The 21,050-nt window shown below is 43.3% G+C and overlaps 1 protein-coding gene across 1 annotated transcript; it reads right to left on the bottom strand.

Moving 5' to 3' along the window:
• Window positions 1-13,367: 13,367 nt before the first annotated feature.
• GSTO1 (glutathione S-transferase omega 1) lies at window positions 13,368-19,371 on the bottom strand (the record flags this gene model as incomplete). Its single annotated transcript, XM_009578345.1, has 4 exons — window positions 13,368-13,912; window positions 15,528-15,634; window positions 17,750-17,851; window positions 19,149-19,371. Coding segments are annotated over 4 exons (586 nt in total), but the record flags the coding sequence as incomplete, so codon positions are not given.
• Window positions 19,372-21,050: the final 1,679 nt, after the last annotated feature.

Here is a 21,050-nt window from a genome sequence, read left to right on the forward strand (position 1 = left end):
CTTTTTTACCTTAGATAAAAGAGAGAAACACTGTTACTGGGTTCTGGCATCTTGGTTTATTTGTTTGTTTTCCTTACCTCGGGGCAGCAAGGCTGATAACAGCCAAGAGAGAAAGGACTGCTACAGGTTTTGCTTTCATAAAATAAGTAGTTCTCCAAAATTATCCTGTAATGAAGCCAATCTCAGCAGTCTAGTAGCAGGAGGGAACAATCACCCTCCAAATGAGAGTGTGACTCTCCCAGCATGGTTTTAATGAGGCCAAGGCCAGCAGGATGGCTCTGAGTTAGGAGGAGGGCATGAAAGAGGTGCACATGTAGCAGAGCTTGGCAGCGCTGTCTCTGCCTTGTGGTCTGTGTTGCATCCCTTCTGCTCCCAGATACCCAGGCAAAACTTACCTGTTTGCTTCCATATAGGATCTCCTCAATCCTTTTAAAGACTGCTGCTCTGATGAGGCTCTGAGGAGCTGCTGCTAGCAGACCATAATTTGCTGAGCCAGGAGGGCGATGGGGAGGTGACAGCTTCTGCAGGCTTTCAAGTCAGGGGAGAATCTCGAGGCATGTGCTAAAAAACCCAGTGCGGAAATGGAGATGCCTGAACTCCCTCAGGAAGCAGCATGTTAGTGCCATGCCAGTGGGCTGCCCAGCCCCGGTGAGGTGGCTTTGCTGGAGGAGGAGGCTCAGTAGCTCCTCACCCTCCTTCGTGTGCTTCGTGAAGGATCCAAGCAGATCTGCTTTGTGCTGGCCCTGGAGGCCTGGCCTCCAGTGCTAAGGGGCCTTTCCTACCATTTTCTTACTAAGATTTCCTGCAATGTTTTACACTAGGGCTTCTCTGGATCCTGTTTACAAGAAGGTAGTTGTTCTGGGTGGTGAGACCCATCAGGGATGATATTACCATGACTCCACAGGTCCCTTTTTATCAATCCTCTCTATCACATGCATCAGAGAGAAGATTTAATCCTGTATCACTGTATCATACAGCATGAGGCTTATTATCCAGCCTGTTGATAAGCAAACTCTCCATAAACGTGTCCTCTTCTCCCTTTTCCTGGTAAAAACCATTTCACCACCTCCTGGATGCCCGCTCTTGTCTGTCCCTCCACCAGTGAGGGACATTTCATGCACAAAGGCAGAGAAAGCTGTAACTCCTGTTTGCACACCTGGTTTATAGGAAAGCACAGGTGAGGACACGAACTCTCTGCTCAATTTGCTGCTCCCCTTGGCTTTTATCATCACAGCTATAGGGTGGTTTCTGAGCAGAAAGTAAGGGGTAGGAAGCAAAATGGGAGAGAAGAGGCTGGTGGGTAGGGCCAGTAGGAAAAAGTCTTGGATCATCAGTGCTTGCTTCAGCACCCTTGGCAATGAGTGCCTGGGAGACTGCCAGCGTTGGCAGAGCAACAGGGCAGGACTAATTGCTAACGCTAACAAGTGCTGTAAGCCCCTGGCTTTCATTAGTACAACCAAGCAAGCCTTCCCCAGTAGGAAAGAGGGCAGCAGCAATCTCAGGGGACACGACAAGCAGCGGTACAGGGAGGGTGGATGAATACTGGAGCCTGGAGGCTACATCGGGAGCTGTGTAAGTTGTTTGCAAACCCAAGCAATTTGCCATTTTACCTGCCCAGGTTTACTGCACAGTGCTTGTAGCAGATCCAGCTTTGCATGGGCGACTGGCAGGCAGGTCATGCTGAAGCAGTTGTGGTCAGAGTTGCTTCTAAATGTGTTCCCAGCCCAGCCAGAGAGAAATAAAATTTTCTCTGCCATTTCCTGTCAGGAGTCTAAATTTAGACTGTCCAAACAACAGAAACAAATTTGTGACCCAGGTCTCTCAGGAAATGACATTCAGGGTTGAAAAAATAACTTTTATATAAGGTTGAGCTGGGGGAGGGTGAGAAGAAAAGACTGTTGAATAGAATAAGGTAACTCCCCTGTTAAAACGTCAGAACAAAGCTTTGTAACACCAGTCCTACGGGCTTGTAAACATGCCTAAACTCGTCTTTACACAGCTCCAAGCACTGCTGCTCAGACTCAAAGGGAACCTAAACTGATAAGTGGATTGAATCTTTTGTTCTTCATTTTCTGTATTTGTGTGCCTGTTCTCTCTTAAGCCCAAACTGACCCTGAAGTGTTCCCATGGAGTTTAGTTGAACCCAAGCTGGAGCTGAACCAAAGAATTTATGGATTTGATTCCCCTGAAAGCAAATTGCTTGGCTTAATTTTCCTACATGCAATATGCTCATTTTGCCCTAAGCACCTTTTAAGAGGTCTGTGTTGTGTATTTAGGCTGTGAGGGAACCCACTCATACCTGTCCGGGGGGAGAAGTGCTCTTTGATTATAAGCTGTGCTACAGTAAGCCTCAAGGCGGAGATCTTCTTTGTAAGCCATATACCAGCATATATACCAGAGGTATATATGTGTCCTATTAGAGGAGATGTGGGTACACAGCATTTCTCTGGATCAGACCTCTGCAGTGGTACAAGAGGCCATGATGAAGCACATCATTCTTTGGACTGCCTTGTCTCTCCTGTATTAAATCTTTGCCCACCAAGTACTAGCCCTATCAGTAAAAGGCCACACTCACATTTCATAAAAAAGGTTTATAAGACAGTTCAGCTCCATCAGCTGTCAGACAGTAAAAATGTCCTAAGACTTTTTAGTGCTGCCCATGTTTATTTCTGCCTTGATTGAAGTCTGGCTGGGCATTCATAGGAAGCAGCTTTAAAGGGTGGGGGTGGAAGTGGGGTTTTGTGGTTTAAAGTGAATAACGTTCTTTTAAAACCAAACAGCATATGATATGTGAGTAACAAACACACAACATCTCTTTGGTAATGCCTGTATCTCCGTGAGAGGTCCTAAGGAAGGGTAAACTGCCTGATCCGGACCTCTTTCTTGTGTCTTAGTGCTGTTCTTGCCATTTGCTAACCAGGTGAATTTAACAGAGGAACTCCTATTGCCTTGTGCTGCTTTCCAACCACTCCCTCCGCCCTCAACTTGTGGTTTTAGTATTTCATTATAGTCTCTGTGGAAGCAATGGAATTAGTCATGGCTTGATAGCAGCCACTGATCTACAACATAGCCTCAGGAGCCATTTGCCTTTAGGAAATGTCTTGGTCTAAGGTTATTATTGTTGTTCAGGAGCTGAATGTCTTCTGAGGGGAACTGTTGGGAGCTCACTCTTTAGTATGTGACAACCATAGAATATGGCTTCTCTCTCTCTGAGTTGCTCTGTATACAGGTCTTATGGGGGTATAAAGATGTATTTCAGCAAAGACATCCAAAACTTTATCCAGTATTCAAGCAGCAGGATTTGGTGCTTGTTCACCAGATGTTTTTAATGAAAGCCTTTGCAACGTTTTCTCTGTGCTGAAGAAATGAGACTTTACCCACCTGTAACAGCTTAGCTGCTGGTCATTGAGGGGTTAATTGTCATAGGATCTTACATAGTAAATAGCTTTATTTATTACTTGTCTTTTTTTTAGGATTGGGGGTGTGTGTGTGTAATATGTTAGCTCAGAAGCAAAACTCTAGTATGAAGATCAATCTTGGCAATGCAGCTGAGATAGGCAGTAACACCAAAACTCTCCAAACTAAGGTCTTCCTTGATTGACAATGCTGTACTCAAACCGCTGCTTTTATAGCAGGACACTGTTGAATTTGTATAGATCTTCTCATGCAGCTTTATTTATAATAAAGGAAGTCTTGTACAAAATCTAAAGAAGTGTGAAGTCTGTTCTATTTCTAGTTCCCCGCAAAATGTTTCTGAGAGAGCAGAATATGCTCAGTGTTTCTGAGAGTCGGAATATGCCCAGTGCGATCCTAGCACAGTGAGCCCAACAGCAAGAATCCCTGTGATTTCTGACTGCCTGTAGAAATTGTTCCAGAATAAGATGCAACGTGAACATAAAGTGGAATAGCTATTCCAGAATAATGCCAGGGATGTCAGACTTCCCGAGAATATGAATCCACAGGAATTCAAAATAATTATTCTGGGTATCTCTGCTCAAAAAACACCATTTTGTGGCAAGCCCTAAATATTGCTGGTAGATGTTGCCCTTATTGGCTGAACCAAAAATCTCCTGAATTTCCAGTTCAGCTAGAGGAATCCTCTTTACCTGCTTGTTTCACAGGTATCCACAGCCAAGTTCCAGCAACCACCCACCACCACTTAGCCTCCTGCTTAACCCCTTTCCCTGGTTTAAGGGAATGGCACCTCCTTGTTAATATTCTAATCTGCTCTGGCTCTGGAAGGAAATCCAAAGCTAGTTATGAATTCATATAATAAAAACACCACTGTTTCCTTGGCGACATGTCTTCCAGCCCCACAGAATGCTCTGCACACCTTCAGTTAATAACTGTACCTTCTAGTTATCGCTGGGGCTGAATTAGCATTGAACAGGTCTGAGAAGCAGCTGGCTTAAGAGTGGCAGCACAAGTCTACCTAGCCAGGAGTTACAATTACCCAGGGTCAACCACACACTGTGGTAAATGGAGCTTGTGAGTGGTGTGGCCCAGGATCATGAGCAGTCTTGGTTGTTTTAGTGCAACTTTGTTATTTAAAATAAATAAATAAAACCCCCAAAATAAACCCACCACGCTTTAAAGCTCAGTCTGACAAGCTCAGCAACATTTTCTCCATTGAGCTGTTGATTTCCTGTGTTTTCATGTAATAGAAGGGATTACATCAATATAAAATCCTTTTTCAGAAGGGCAATTAGCAGATTTTTGGTCCATGCCATGGCCATTGTTACAGTATTATCTGCCATAGAGCATGCAGATGCAGAGACAGAGAGAGGCCAACCCCAACCACTAGAGATTGGTTTTGGCCACCTCTTCTAGAAGCAAAACAGTTTTCCTCTAGGCTTTGGCCTGGATTCTTTCTTCAGAGATTCAAATTCTTGTGTTTTCCTTATTTCCAGGCTTTCTTAAAGCCCTGATTCCAATGTGCTGGCTTTCATTAGAAGTCTAGCAGCCTAGAGTTTCGCCATACAATTATGGCTACACTGCAGTCCAGAAATGTGCTTCCTGCACCTGTAGACAATATTCCTAGAGGTGGATAAAAGCTCCTGAGGTAACAACCACCCTGCAGCTCAAACCTTAAATGTGTGCTTTATGGCTGGAGATGTAGCCAGCGCACTTAGACATGGCTATCTGTTTATGCTGGGTTGGTGTGTAAAGTCACTGTTCTGGGAAGTCCTTCACTCCTCGAGCAAAGGGACAGATCATCCCAAGCCTGGCTAATGAGCATGTGGACTTGAACTGAGAGTAAACCTCTCGGTCTTGTCCTCTCAGTCTCATCAATATGCAATTGCCTTTCACTTGCAACTGTATTTATAAAAAAAAAAAAAAAAAAAAAAGGAGCTGCCTTTTATTAATGATTGTACCCCACCAGCACAGTACAGAGTTCTTTCAGTTTCCCAAAATTCCCAAATCATCTGAGTTCGCTGAAGTCCATCATTAACAACCCTCTCCAAACCTACTGAGTGAGGGGTACACACCTCTCAGTCCAGTACCTTCAGACTGGGGTTGTTTCAGCTGCTTGTTCTCTACTAGGAGCTCTGTCAGGTAGACTGTCCTGACAATAAGCCCAAGCTGAGTCACATCAGCATTTAGATAAATGTACTAGCACAGATGTCAGTAGCACCTCTCTCCAGTGTGATGAGCTGCTGTACTTGCTACAGTCCGGTCCTTCTCTCTCTACACAAGTTTCCCCATGACATTTAAGATTGAAATCAAGTTACCCCTGTGTGGTACCTGACTTTTGGGAAAACTCAGAAAGGTCATGAAAATCCCTTGAATGCAGGTCCAGTCTGCATCCCTGCTTGTCTAGCACAGTGACAGACTTCACTGGACAGGTAACACTTGCAAATGCAGAAAGCAGCCTTTTCCAAAAGCACAAGAAAAAGATCTCCTTTTATGCAGTGCCTGGATATGTAACTGTTATATCGAGCAGTTCTTATGGATTTGACATGAAACCCCCCTGTACCTGTACCTGCGTGTATCTGATTACCTCACACTCTTCATGGTAATCAGATACACAATGAGCTCCTCCTTCTGATGTGTGACTAATACTAAAGATCTGCAGACTTTAGAAAAATTGTTTATTCCACACAGGAATGCATTTCTGTTTCCCAACTCTGCACAATGTTGTTTTGCTACTATGCAAATCAGGGTGATGTTTGTGTTGATACGAATTAGCACTTTTCAAGCGTTAAGTCATCCAGAGAGGCAGACAGGACAGTAAAGCCAGGAGAATAATTCGCAGCTAATAATTTATCTAATGACTTTTTACCACTCATGGAATATCCACAAGCAAGGACAGAATCTCCTTTATTTCAAGTAAGCAGAAACGTCTGTGCTATAAAAAAGCAAGAGCAACCTCAGAGGATATGGTGACCTACAGGCATGCTAACATTAATTTGGTCAGATAACCACTAGCAGTCAAGCTGGGAGCACTGGTCGCAGAATGGGATACTGGTCGCAGAATGGGATACTGCTCAGGATTTGCCCACTTCTTGAGCAGGTTTCATCCTCTCTGCTCAACTCTGTGTAATGGTTCTTTGCTTGCAGGTCTAAAAGCTAACTCAGGTCTGTCCCCAGGTGCCATTGGCACAGTATCAGATACGTGTCTTTGTCTCTATCTGGATTGTGTTTGTTTGGAAAGAGGATTTCTCAGGGTACTGGTTCAGTAGCTCCAACAAACATTTGAGCTGTTGTACCCGTTCCAAGTAAAATTCCAGGCAGTCCTGCCTTTTTCTAAAATGATGAATTCATTATGGCAACATAAACTAGGTTATTTTTAGCCAGTTTCCTATGCAGTCAGTGTGTGAATGCATATGGGGGGGGGGAGGGGGCGGGGGGAGAAGGGTCTATCCCTTCATCTCCTGCCAAGTAACTTTTGAATCCATCAAACAACTTGAACCTAATTTGACAGATCTGTAGAGACCTCAGAAATACTCAGCTCTGATAAATTTTAGGCAAGCTGGGAGATGGATAGAGGACAGAGACTCTCATAATGCTGAAAAAGAACACAAGAGAGATCTTTTAAATGTCCCCACTGCAGTAAAAGGCAGTTGGTACTCATGCCTTCCTGAAGAAAGAAGCTGTGAGGAAACGGGGTTGTGTTACTTCTGCTACTCTCAAAATGATCCACACAACTTTGTAGCAGAGCCTCGAGAGAAGAGGAAGGAGGCAAACAGATATTCCTACCACATCTATCGGACAAGTCTGGCCCTGAAACAGAAATCTGAACGAGCCCATGCTGTGGATCAATTAATGTTACAGTGTTCTAGTTATGTTACATTTAGGAGTGTCATCTTGGACGGCTCAGCTGCTAGAAGCAAAATCGCTGGCTGCAGAGGCTTGAGGGAATCCATAGAGCAAAGCTTTTCAGTCATTGTTTGCAGAGGTGCTGCCTTTGAATAAAGGCACTGAGTTTTTAAGTAATTGTGAATCTGTCTAACTAAAACCACAGCTTATCCAACGTGTTAGAGGAGAAAAGAGAGGAAAAAAAAAAGGATCAGCAATTTCTGTCTTGAAGGTGGGTATCTTAGCTTTATTGATCTGCTCTGAGGTAGAAGTGCAGGAGGTGCTGAGGTGAAACATTTAAATACAGCCCTCACTGTTTAGGCATTTAAGTGCTTGTAAAATGTCTGACTGTGGCATTGTTTTAAAAATTGTGCACATGAATGAAGATTAAAACCCCAATTAAGTTCTTAAAAGTGTCTTAGATGCTCTGCAGGAAAAGGAGTCGATTTTAGATGCGAAACAATCTCTAAATCCACCAACAGACCCACAGCCATTAATAGTCTTAACTCAGCAAAGACTTAATCATGTGAAAGAAGCCAAGATGAAATTTGTCTGTATTGTGCTGCTTTCCAGAAGTGCCATGACACTTATAATGTCATTGGAAATCCAATTAGGCACCTTTCTGCAGACAATTCTAACATTCAGGATCCGACACAGTGCAATACAGGCCCAGCAGGCAGAGCTAGGCAGAACTGGGATCAATAAACCACATTGTTCACAGCCTGACTCATCAGTCACTTCACCTTCCCAGGTGCATCAAGGTGGAAATTCATTATATTGCTCCTAACGTTCAGTCTTGCTCTCCAGCCCTCTGCTGGGAATCAAACAGCACAGGGGGATTTCCCAAGTCCACAGGGAGATAGTACTTAGCTTGCTAACATGCTCCAGGTCTCATCCCTGCCAGCTTGCACCAGGCAGGGCAGGGCACCCCTGGGTGGTTCTTGTGCCTGTAAGCACAAGGGATGCATAGCGGCTCTGCCTGGCCTCCGTCACACAGGCGTTCCCATGGGACAGAGGCATTCTGCGCTGTCAGCACGATATTCCTGCCAGTTCACTTCACCTTCAGGGTTATCACATCATGTCAGTATTATGAAGCTCCTGTACGCAAAACTACAGAAAAGCAAGGCTTGTCCACATGCAGGTTTCTACCAATGGCCCCACACTGACTCTCTCCTGCCAGAGCCATACCTGGCATAGCTTTGGAGGTGAAGAGTTTGATCCAGAGCAGAGATACACCAGCACAACACAACCAAGCTACATAAAGCATATGAAGAGGAATTGGGAGGCACCAAGCCTGTGGGTTATATCAGAGCTGTCTTCCCACAAGGAGAAACAGCAGATTAATCACCCTGCCTTAGCTATTACAAGTAAGAGGAGACAGACTCTGCTTCCAAGCCCAAACAGGCACGGAAAAGAGCTGTGTGATGAATGTAGAGGGGAAAAAAAGCCACACACTGACTTGTGGATTGGCCCAGAGTATATTCCTGTTGAAAGCTCCGTTCTGAGGATGGTTTGAATGACAGGAGGAAAGGCACAAAAGCATCCTTTGGGGAAATGGGAATGCATGCAGAAAGCTGCAGGAAGGACAGTATTAAGCCATAGTGTCTCACTGTTGGACCTCATTGATTCTTTAGGTGGTCTGAAGCTGACAGCTTTTTCCTCCAGCCCTCCTATGCCTTTGCTGTGCAGCCACATAGGTGACTCATGCAAATGGTTTGCAGCTTACTGGAAACACTGTCTGCTCCTTATTCAGCTTGTTGCTGTTCAGTGCCCCTTTTCTTGGCTCCATTTCCCCTGGAGTGATGGCTTTTTCCGTCAGCTTTTACCAAGAGCGGTGGTTCTAAGATGCAAACCTGCAGCACGTGCTGTAATTTTCACAGAGTTGCATCAGAAGATGGCTGTGAACAGCACAGAACAGGCTCAGTACATTGGTCCCTCAATACAAGCTGCATTCTAATTTCCTCATGGACTCAGATACGTGTTACTGCACACTGCTAAACAGCTGTCACACTTCACCCCAGACACAGCTGCACCTCACTGACAAGTTTTAAAATTCCTGTTTTAGGAAATCAGCAAGTGTTTTAGGAGAGGAAAAAAATCCTAACAGCATCACATGGCATTACTAATTTACTCAGCTAAATCAGCAACTGCCGTGCCTTTTGGCTTTGGACCAGACTGGAGAAGACTGCTTCTATCTTACAGAAATTGGTGATGGTTTAGTAAAATTGCATCTGATCTCACGACTGCAAAGAGACTGCATTTTTATCAGCCATTCCCAAGTGAAACCGATGTCCAAGGAACAGAATGATGAAATAATCGGGCTACTAGCAAGAAAGGAGACAGGATAAGAAACAGCCAGTTCTCAAACCTTGATAATGCAGGGGAACGTTACAGATGCCATGACAGTGGACAACTGGGGAGAGCAGGCCCAGGAGATGTAACACTGTGCCAACAACGCATGCCTAGCACGTGCACTCACACACAGCCAGGCACCTCTGATAAGCAGGACAGACAGCTGTCAAGTGAAACATGGCAAGAAGTTGAGATTTCTTTTTCTCTTCCTTTTTAATCAATTAGAAAAAGCAACAAAGCCACAGATACCTGTATGGAGTTCACACAAGTGTTTCAAGTGTCCCTAGTAGTGACATTTGAGACTTTTCAAACTGGTATCTCCAGTTACTACCACTTCCAGCACAAGAACCACAGACCTTTCTAACACCTCCCTGGACAGACTCTTCTCAACAATTTCCCCAAGCAAGGACCTTCTATCATAGCCACAGTCCCACTCACCCAAGTTCCCACCCAACTTACCCAAAACTCAGTAAACCTTTCCAGATCTGATAGCCTGGGATCCCCATCCCTCCCTCCATCTTGGCTCCCTTCCACCTTGCTCTTAGCTTCAATATAAGGGATCCTAAAATGATAATGAAGAACAAGAGGCTGGACCACATCTTGCATTACGGTACCAACAACCATCTCAAGGACATCGGTAAAGATACAGGGACATGCTACTAATGCAGGACAGAATGAGACCCAGTGCCTTGCTAATCTGAAGTATCCGTCATGCTCCTAAACTCACTATTTTTACAAGACAGCCCCCATCCTTTTTTGTTTGACACTGAACTTTATTTTTTCTTTAACCTGTGCTGAGAGCAGTTACATTTGGTGTCACAACAGGGAACAAAAAAAAAAATTCACCATTCTTTTTGAAAGCAATAGCACCACCAACAACTTTCAGGGGCAAAATATGGAGTAGAAGGTGAGTAAATACAGTACTTACTGTACAATTCGATCCATATAAGATTTTAAGGAGAGCTCTGACCAAAGGGCAGAGCTGTTCATCTGCTTGATGCTTTTATTATTAACTTTAATCTTAACTTATTTAACTTACTAATCTTTTTCCTCTGTTGACCAAAACTGAAGATATGTATTTTCTTTTCTTGGCCTCTTTAAATTGATATGATGTATCCTTTACACCCATCCACTGTGAAAGGCGAGCGCCAGTCCATTCCACATAACTTTTCCTTTCCTTTGAAGACTAGGCCAAAGTGTTGCATATTCATTACCACATCAAGAACACTTTGCCTGAGGCTTGCATTTCTTGGTGTGCTGTAATGAGTTCAGGACCCCAGCTGTCTGCCTGGGGATTTAAAACACTGATATTTAATACTAAATTATAGGGCAGAATATTTCGTTTTACTTTTTTTCGCTGAATTAGCGTATTTATAATGGTACACTCTACAGCCACTAAATAAAGATGGGCAGAGCACATCTTTCTGTTCGGACAACACCTTCTTTGGGTTACCATGGTCTGGCCCTAGCCAGTTCAGTTTTTGGATGCTAGTCTCTGCTCTTAACCCATTATTGGATCTCCCTAATGTCACATCTCCCACTAGCGTCCAATAACACACTGGAGCAAACTGCAACATATTCCTAGCATGTTTATAGAAGCCAGCTTAGAGTCTACTATACTAACAGCTTTAACAAGCCCTACACAAAGCAGGGCAGCTAATAAAACCAAAATGTTCTGCAGTTAATCCTTGGAAGTTTGCCACTGAGGTCCCACCAACACCATTTTAGGGATAGTGGCTTCATCAAGCTCAAACCCTGCTTTCATCTAATGAAACAGCCTAGATCCACATTCTGACAACACACCTCACAGCTTTATGCTTCCTCTGGGTTCTCTAATGACAATCTACAAAACATGTACAGCATCAGATCCGGACTGGGAAATTTTTTAAAGAACACCAGCATTCTGGAAGGAACAGCAGAGTAATTAGTATTTCTCTAAGTAGTGCCAGATGTGTTTAAAAGCCACAAAGATAAACAGGAGGGGAAAACCTGCATAGTTTGAATTAAAGCTAGTAAGAGTATAAACAATCCCCTCCAATAGCCACAAGCTGGCAGACCAAGTTCCTGCTAATTCTTTTTCCTCATCAAATGTGTCTTTCATATCTGCTTTCCCACTTGAAGTTACACAAGCGTGCACCTCCTCAATTAGTGTGCTGGGGTAGAACATGTTAAACGTAAAAAAAGATTAGTCCAGTTTTCCTCCAGAAAATCTCCAAGACACTCAGTGCCTCAATTAGCAGGAAAATCATGAACCACCACCTTCTGCTATGCTACCTTACCTCATTGCAGTGGGAGATAGATAGGAACAGTTTTGTGTATCTCATGAGAACTGCCTCAGCACCCCAGGAACCACAGCCCTGTCCTTGAACATACTGCTTTGCCCTTATTTCTTTCCGCATTCTTATTTCCTGGAACTATGGCCAGTTTGGGTTGTTAGTGGTCTGTCAGAGAAAGACAGACACAGCTGAGCAACATCAGAACGGGTCATAGTTCTTTTAGTCTATGGAGCTAAAAAAGGGGAAAAAAAAAAAAAAAGAGAGAGAGGAAGAAATCTTTCCTGTGACTGTTTTTGATTCACATAATCTTGTCCCTACTCTGCTATATTAGCATACAGGATAGTGTCCTGGTTTCAGCTAGGATAGAGTTAAATTTCTTCCTAGTGCTGTGTTTTGGATTTAGTATGAGAAGAATGTTGATAACACACTGATGTTTTCAGTTGTTGCTAAGTACCCAGCTAGTCAAGGACATTCAGCTTCCATGCTCTACCAAGTGCTGGGAGGGATCATAGCCAGGACAGCTGGCCCAGCTGGCCAATGGGGTATTCCATACCATGTGATGTCATGCTCAGTATATGAATGGTAGGCATGATCCAGGAAGTAGCGATTGCTACTTGGTTATCGGTCAGCGCGGGTGGTTGGCAATTGCATTGTGCATCACTCATTTTGTATATTCTATCATTATTATTATTTTCCCTTTTCTGTTCTATTAAACTGTGTTTATCTCAACCCACGAGTTTTTCTCACTCTTACCCTTCCGATTCTCTCCCCATCCCACTGGGGGTGGGGGGGTGGGGTGAGCAGCTGTGTGGTATTTGGCTGCCTGCCAGGTTAAACCACCACAGATAGCTTCAAAAGAAGTCCAACTGCAGAGCTCTGTTCCAGCAAGTAAATGGCAGGATCAGAACATATTCATTCCTTCACCAGCAGCAAGACACCAGTACGTAATGCTCTGACTGAACTCCTCCTACTTCAGTTCTCTGATTTCACCAACATCTTGACATGTATAGCAACACTTTGAGTTCTGGAGCGGAACAGAAAATAAATGTTCTTTTGCTCAGGATATGGTTTCTGTTAGTTTTACTCCCTACTCCAGCCTTTAGGGTAATTGAGGTTAGGACCTAGACTAAACACAACCCTACTTCAGAAGGGCAGAGAAGGATTATAACCACACACTCCCCTAGCAAAACTAGCCCAAATGGGAAGCCATTACTAGATAGTCCCTGCAAAGATGACTTCAGCAGGGATAAGTGCGTAGGGTTGTAAGTTCAGTGGTTTCGCAGTAGTGGTATCTAAAGAGGACAGTTTGTACTAGATAACTACATCTTAACTTCAGAGACCGCACTATCTGTTTTAGCCTTTACAGTGCCTTGCTCCTCTCTGCACAACCAGTCCAGTGACTAATAGCTGCCTGGAAAAAAGAAGAAAAACTGCGTTTAAAGACAACTTTCTTTGCTTTTTTTTTATTTTCAAGACACCAGTATTACAATTTTTAAACTAAGTAACAAGGACAGTTCAGGAACTGCCCACCAGCGATGTCTGCAAAGAGGCCTGAGATAACAGAACACCACCTCGAAGTAAAGCCAATATTTTCCTTCACGCAATATACGTGGCCAGCAATGACTTTCCATCTCCTGCCTGAAGCCAGCACATCCTCCTCCTGACAGGAAGGAGTGGAGTTTAAAGAAGGTTTCTCAGCCTTTTCAGCACAGATTTATTCCCCATTATGAAATGCAACCACAGAAGAGTCCACACCAAATTACACTAGATCCCCACAGCTCACACTGAAAAGAAGCACTGACACTTCAGCAAGCATGTGCCTACTGGCACCTCAGAGACCATAATCACATGCCTCAGGGCTATTCTTCAAATAGAGCTGGAGGTAATCTTTGTATGTCTGTGGGTCAGTCATTGTAGCCTTGACAGCGGGGTCCTCCTTCATGGCCTCCATCCAGCGTTGGAGCTTTGGGGTGTGACTCAAAGAGCTACGGGAAAAGGAAAGAGACTGAGTAACGCATATGGGAAACTGGGAGGGCATCAAGGACGCAAAACAGCTTGAGAGGTTCTATTTTACTGCTTGTTTGCTTTCTCTCTCCCGATAGAATGTTCAGCTCAGAGCAGGTGACGGAAATACGTATCAGATCATAGAAGACAGACTAGCATTTGGAAAGTGAAAGAGTTCTTACAGAGCTTGTGCACTCTGCAAAGCTGAGCAAAAACACAAATGAGCACCTACTGTGCAAGATATCAGCATGTTTTTGCCTACATTATCCCTGCTGCAAAAGACACAGCTCTTATTTATCATCTAATCCGAGCTGAGGGCAGAATCTTGTGCACCACTGCCTCCCTCTGGAATGCTTTGTTAATAGTGATTCTTGAAGCAAATGCTGTGTGCAGTGGTTGAATCCTCCCCCACAACTCACGAACCTCTTCTCTCCTCTCTCTTGCGTACCAAGACAAGCTGTGCAGCTTGTACTACCCTGCAACCCAGTAGCTCAAAACACAAACACAGTCTATTGAGGAAACCGAGGATTCAACTAACAGACTAAATCCATAAACCTACTCAGACATATTTGAAGAAAAACAACTGTGTGGAAAATTGAAAGCTTAATAATGTAAATTGTTATTTTCATTCTCTTCTGGCAGATTGACCCAAATACTTTGCATTACAGTTTCCAACTCCCAAGTTTAGTTACTGCATAACTTCTCCAGGTAGCATCTTTTCTTAACATAAAATGGCTCAGATCCTCAATCATTCAAATACCTTCATGACTCTAGACCTATGTTGTTATATTGCTTGTAGTATTTCCCTTTCCAATCAAGCGCCACACAGGAGACAAAGTAGGTCAGCAATCCATCAGTAAAGCCCTCATTTTACAGTGCCAGAAGTTTCAATGCTAAGGATTCCCTGCGTCTTTCTTGTTCTTCAAGAATGCTTCAGGCACCAGGGTGAGACTAACTGTTCTATACTCATATTCTGCTTTTATCACGCACTTCTTCGTACAAGTTGACTCTTTAGTCCTGTTTTAAGCCAGCTATAAACAGTTTTCCTTTGATACCATTTCCCTATATATTAATGCAATACCATGGTAACTGGAGCTAGACATTTATTTACATATTAAATAATGCTATTACACAGGGACAGATCTATCAGCTACAGCAAGATAGGATACCCATCTCAAAACAAAATCACCCTCCTTTGTCAACCTAGGATTTCCAAAGAGAAGCAGAAGACTGCATTTCAAGTCTAGTTTTGGACCAAGAAATTTGAACCTAGGCCTCCATATCTCCATCCCCTTCAAATAAAGACCATTTTCATCTATGATGTTAGGGATGGAGAGAAAGTCCTGTATTTTGACCACTTCTTCCGAATCTGTCAAAATTATTTGGTAGGAGAACAGACCTGGTGAAAAAAAGCCTGTTTACAGAAGATCCCTGAACAACTCATCTCTCTTTTGAGAAGATGCTTCCCCCAAACTGTAACACAACACAAACTTTCTTCAGCATCCCCCAAGAGTGGCCCATTGCTGCAGAGTGTATGCAAAGAATATTTATGCTGAGGCACTTCAGTACACACTCGAAGCTAGGCAAGGTACTCACTCCTTCAGCTGGAATGGTTCCAAACGTTCAAACCACGGCCAGATCATGTAATCAAGCATGGAGATTGAGTCCCCACCGTAAAACACAGTGTTGCGTTTGGACAGAATCTGTGAGGGGCGAGAGATGACAATTGCCCTCAGAAGGAAAATTACCACAACAGAACACTACAGTAACAAATAGCCCACTTTGGAGCAGTATGCAGGCATACTGAATGGATCAGACAGCAAATAATGGACATAGAGCAAATTTTTCCTGTGCGTGCAGTATCTGGGGAGTCACAGCTAGTCAGTAAAGCAGCTGTAGTATCAAGCTCAACTATTTTATACACTGTCAGTCCAGCTCTTCTCCAGAGATTCAAAAACTGTCACAAAATATTAATCACTAGCAAGCTGCAGCTTGTGCACAAATGAAAAGGAATTTAGCTCTCAGAATCTGTCAATTCGTGATTTCTTACTTGTCAAAAAGCATTAATGGCACTGACTAATCAAACATAACAATGCACATGCACTTCTTAAGCAATAAATCCAGCTAAATTTAATATTCAGGTAAACTAGAACACCATTTTAGCAGGAACTCTTTTCCCATGGCACTTGAGGCCAAGCAGTGTCAGGAAGCATTTCTAACATTACATCTAGAACTGGATTTGATTCCAGGTGCAAAGGGAACAGGAAGCAAGTGTAACATCCACACACACCAGAAAGAGATCCCCACAGCTCAGCACAGAAAGCAGGGCCACAAAGAATGCAACCAGTTCTCCTATGACATTTATGTTTCTGATACATTTCAAGTACCATGGTCATCCAAGTTTAACATGCTTTAAGGAACTTCCAGAGCTTGGTCTCTTCTTGCATAAGACTAGTCCCTCTGTTTTCAGGTACTCTGGCATTTTAAAGATGGAACTCGAGAGACCTTACAAATCTTTTTGGACACAGCACTATACTCCTATGGCATTTACTCCCTGTCCCCTAACCCCCATGATCTAGTAGAAATTTTAAAGAAGTCCTTCAGGAAGCATCAAGCTGTTTGAATTACCAGGTGTCTGGCAGAATATAACCCAGTAGTTGCACAGTCGCAGAGATGGGAACACAGCTCCCTCTGTCGGGTAACAGCAAACTAAATACAGAAGTGTTTCAAAACACTTCCCTTCTTGAATATCTCTTGCAATAGGCTAAGTGAAGTTTGCATGGCTCTGTTCCTTCCTCCCATCCTCAGCTGACCTTCAGCTGCTGCTGCAAAATCCTTCAGGGTATAATAAAATAGAGACACTGAAGGAGCAGCAAGTATTTCACAGCATTAATAAAGCAGGAAGAAGGTTAATTCTTCCTTAATGTTTAATAGATCTGTATTTCAGATACACACATGGCTTCCCCCAAGAACTCATTTGTCATCTGCACTACTCCAGCATCAGCCTGATCAGACAGACAAGACTACCCTGAAAACAATTTTACTTTGGCAACTGAAGGGGGTGGGGAAGCAGAATGCACATGACTATTAGGAGAATTAGGAAAAGTACTAGAAAGTTATTGGTAGCTTTGCACCAGAAGAGAAACGCTCTGGAGGAACACTTCTTGATCAAGCCAGACAAGCATTAGTCGTGGCTGGTAAAGACGCAGAAGGAATAGGTTAATGATAAAGGCAAGTCCGACAGCTGTTCAGACTAGCCAAGAACCACTACTGACATGGATTGTGAAGTTGCTAACACAGCATCAAAGCCACCTGACACTTCCTGGAGCTCTGCTGAAGTTGCATTACACCACCCGTAGCAGAACATGGCTCAGGGCTGGATTTCTGTCAGGGACAGATTACATTCTGCTCCCTGCCACCCCCAAAAACGATAAGCTCTTGAAAGAGAAAGATTTTATATCATCACCAGGGTGTCTGCACTGATTCCAGGAGAGCTACAGCACAGGTGCTCTTCAGCAGCTCAGACTCCTCAGCCCTTGCTCTTAGAACATGCTGCAAGGTCTCCTTACATTTAAAGCAGAACAAAGATATCTACAACAATAGCAGTCAGCTAGAATTAAAAAAAACTCCGTATGTCCACACAGCCTTCATCATACATGTTGTGCATCCTAGGCTGGGGGGAGTAAATTGAAAGATTGTTCATTGCTGGTAACTACCAACTAAATGAGAAGAGATCCAGCTCCAAAGGCCAAAGCATGAAAGAAAAAAGGGATCATACAATGACTAGCAACCTGTTCATCATCATGAAATACTCTTACCTCATCAAGTTTGCCAAACTTTCCAGCAATCTCTGCTTTCAGTGCCGTGGTGTCCTGTCCATCTTTGACTGCCACAAAATACTTGAAAACTATGGGTGTTATCTATACAAAGGAAAGTGTAAAGTTTTTAATGTTCCTATTACAATAATACACTCAGAGCTTAAAATGCTAAGTTAGATGTTAAGATATTTGATGCAAGTTAAATCTTAAAGATTTAACTTTAGAGCGTTAAATAAAGTCCATTAATAAAAATCTTTTATACTTCAGAAAAGGTAAGAAAAGGATTAAAGGAAGAATGAGGGCAAATACTAACGAATTCCAGTCTTGTAATAAGAGGAGAACAATGAAAAGAAGGGCATGTTCCCCATTTGCACGCACTACCAAAAAAGTAGCAAAAAAGGTAACAAGGTGTAGAGTGGTACTCTTTTCCCAGTTACACATTTCTGAAATCCAAATGCACTTTAATTATCAACATTTAAGGTACTTTAAGAAAGAGATATGCAGTCCAGGATATGCAGGCTTCTACAAACCTGTGCATTTTCTAATTTGGTAATTGCCAGAGAAATTAGTATACAGTACCAGAAAGTTGCCCAGTGGCCAAGCTTAACTAAATTATATTCATAGACAAACATTTTTCTAAGATCTTGTCATTCATACAACCAACATGCAGTGCACGTTTCATTTCTTGCAACATGCTTCCCTGTAACCCTCTTCCCGTCACGCCTATTCAGAAAGGCCTGTTGTAAACATATCCTCCCTTCTACCCCACTTCTTTATCAACATCTCTTTGCATCTTCCATTGCTTCCTCTCCTCTGCTGCCTCATATCCAAGCTGACTTCTTTCACTTCCTTCAAAGCACATGCTTGTTCAGAGAGGTTACTTCCAGTCAGCCACGGTGCCCACCTCCAACCCCTACTGGGAGCCAAAACCAGTCTCCTCATACACGTCCCACGTCTACAGCCACCTGCCACCTCTTGTCCATGGTTGTAGGCTCTCTCAGTCAGGCACTCTTCACATTTCGCATTCATACAGTACTTCCTACAGAAAGACTCGGATTAAAATACAGTAATTTTCACTGCCTAGGTCTCAAGCAGTTTGATCTACTAACCTTTGGTCTACTGTAGGATGCTCAAAATCCTGCCTCAGTCACACACACTTTCACTAGCTTGGCTGTCTTCCTGCATCCATCCCCACACATAAATACTGGGAGCAATTCAGAAACATAGTAGTTTGTATGTGCTCACGGCAAGAGACCCCAGATAACCCCTCCAGTTATTTAAATGCTTTTTCCAGACACAAGACCTGCCTTAAAGGATGAAAGCAGCATTGGCAACAGAGCTGCTGGTTTTGGTGTTATGCTAAAGTAAGAAACATAATCCCACCCTGATCACGCAGTACCTTTGAGAAGTGTTCCAAGAGCATCTTCTGAAAGGCTCGCTCATATGGGTCCGAAGGCATCAACTTCTTCCCCGGAAATGCTTCATCCAAGTACTCGCAAGTGATTGGGGACTCATAGATCAGCTGGCCTTTGCTGGTCTCCAGAACAGGAACCAGCCCAAACGGGCTCTTCTCAAAGAACCAGTCAGGTTTGTCCTTCAGATTGATGTTGATTACTTCATGACTAAAAGAGCAAAAGAAACAAGACCCAAACAGGCTCAGTTCTACTACAGTCCACTCCATACCATGGTGAAATGCAGTCATTACATCTCAACAGCTACAGTACTTGAGAGGCGGAATTCTCATTCCCCTGCTCTCCTTAGTCTTTCCTGAAGTCCTTTGCAGAACTAACCATTTGACACACAGAAATACTGCCAGGGAGCATTTCCCTTTGCTGGAGAAAATCAGCACTGACTTACAATGAGTTGTTTGTTAAACTAATAAAAGACACATGCAAGCACACAGAGGCAGCCCTTATAGTCATGCTAAAAACAAAGGTCAAGCTCAGAATGCAGAACACTTATCACATGCAGGTTCAGGGACATTCTAAAAAAGAAGTACTTGATTGCAAATAAGCTACACTCCAATTAAGAAATGCAGCTGAACTTTAATCTGACTTTACACCAAAGAGCAAATCAGGAGAGCACCCTACCTACTTATCTTCCCCACCTATGGCCTCACATAGAACAGGCGTGCAGGGTAAAGGCAAAATAGGTATCAATAAAAAAGAGACATGGGAAATACGTCCATGTTTTATTAACAAAGCAAGTTATATGCTGCGTTATATGTGTGACCTCAGAGAATTCCTAGCAAGCCCAAAGGCCTGCTAAACACAGCTGAATCTTCAAAACAACTAAAAGCTTACCAGAAAGCACCTACCGTGTTTAGGTAGCAATAAAACCCCTCCAAAATCACTATACTGAAACAAACCTTCCAGCTCCAAAAATCAGTCCAAAGACACTAAATAAAAACAAAATTACACTGACCTGGAAGTTTTAATGCACCTACTCTTTGGAAAAAAGACCCAAGAAAAAAACAAAACAAACAAACCAACCCAGCTCTCATCTTGCTACCAGGAGAACTGAGTGGTAAGCATTCACTATACTAACATGGGCTCCCAGCCCAGTGCTGGTAAACAAACCGTTGGCAGGCCTGGGACTTGGTGAGAATCAGCAGGTGGAAAACCCTGTTACTTTGAAGCTGTAAATTGAGGGAAGCATTAGTCCCCATTTAAAACACTGAAATGACATGGCTATCTCGAAAAAGAAACAAATACAAGTACTGAATTCCATTAACTTACTACAGTACAGGAATGAGAAAACATTATAGGAACACAGTACATTTCCTCTTTTAAAAAGGCCACTCACTCACTACTGTGTTTTGCTAAGCGGTAATATAACAGAAACACTTAATATTCATATCTCCCAGAATTTTCACTGCAGCTTACATCAGAACCAAACAACAACATATATGAAGGCTCTACTCCCATTTACCGAGGACAAGCTCAAATGCTGTTATTGCAAACATTCAGGATGACAGGTGAGAACAAAAAAATCAGCTTGGGGTTTTTCCCTACGGATTTACTTTGGGCCTTTACATAATTGATTTCACACACAACCTACTTATTTCCCATGTCAGCAAGACACCACTCCCCAAAAAAGTCTTAAGAAGTCCAAGCTTTATAGCAAAATCGCCCACAGAAACCCTTTTTCATTCAGTTTTTTCAGGGATGTTTAATTAAGACCTATTTAGGATGCCCAGGTAAGAAGGGAAGCTTGAACCGCCCCCTGCTCCGTGCCAGCCCTGACAGACCGTCACGGGAGCGCGCGGTGTAGCGGCACCGGGGGAGGGGGACGACGGACA

The sequence above is a fragment of the Fulmarus glacialis genome, unplaced genomic scaffold (genome assembly GCF_000690835.1).
Source record: "Fulmarus glacialis isolate BGI_N327 unplaced genomic scaffold, ASM69083v1 scaffold17885, whole genome shotgun sequence".
Classification (NCBI taxonomy): domain Eukaryota; kingdom Metazoa; phylum Chordata; class Aves; order Procellariiformes; family Procellariidae; genus Fulmarus; species Fulmarus glacialis.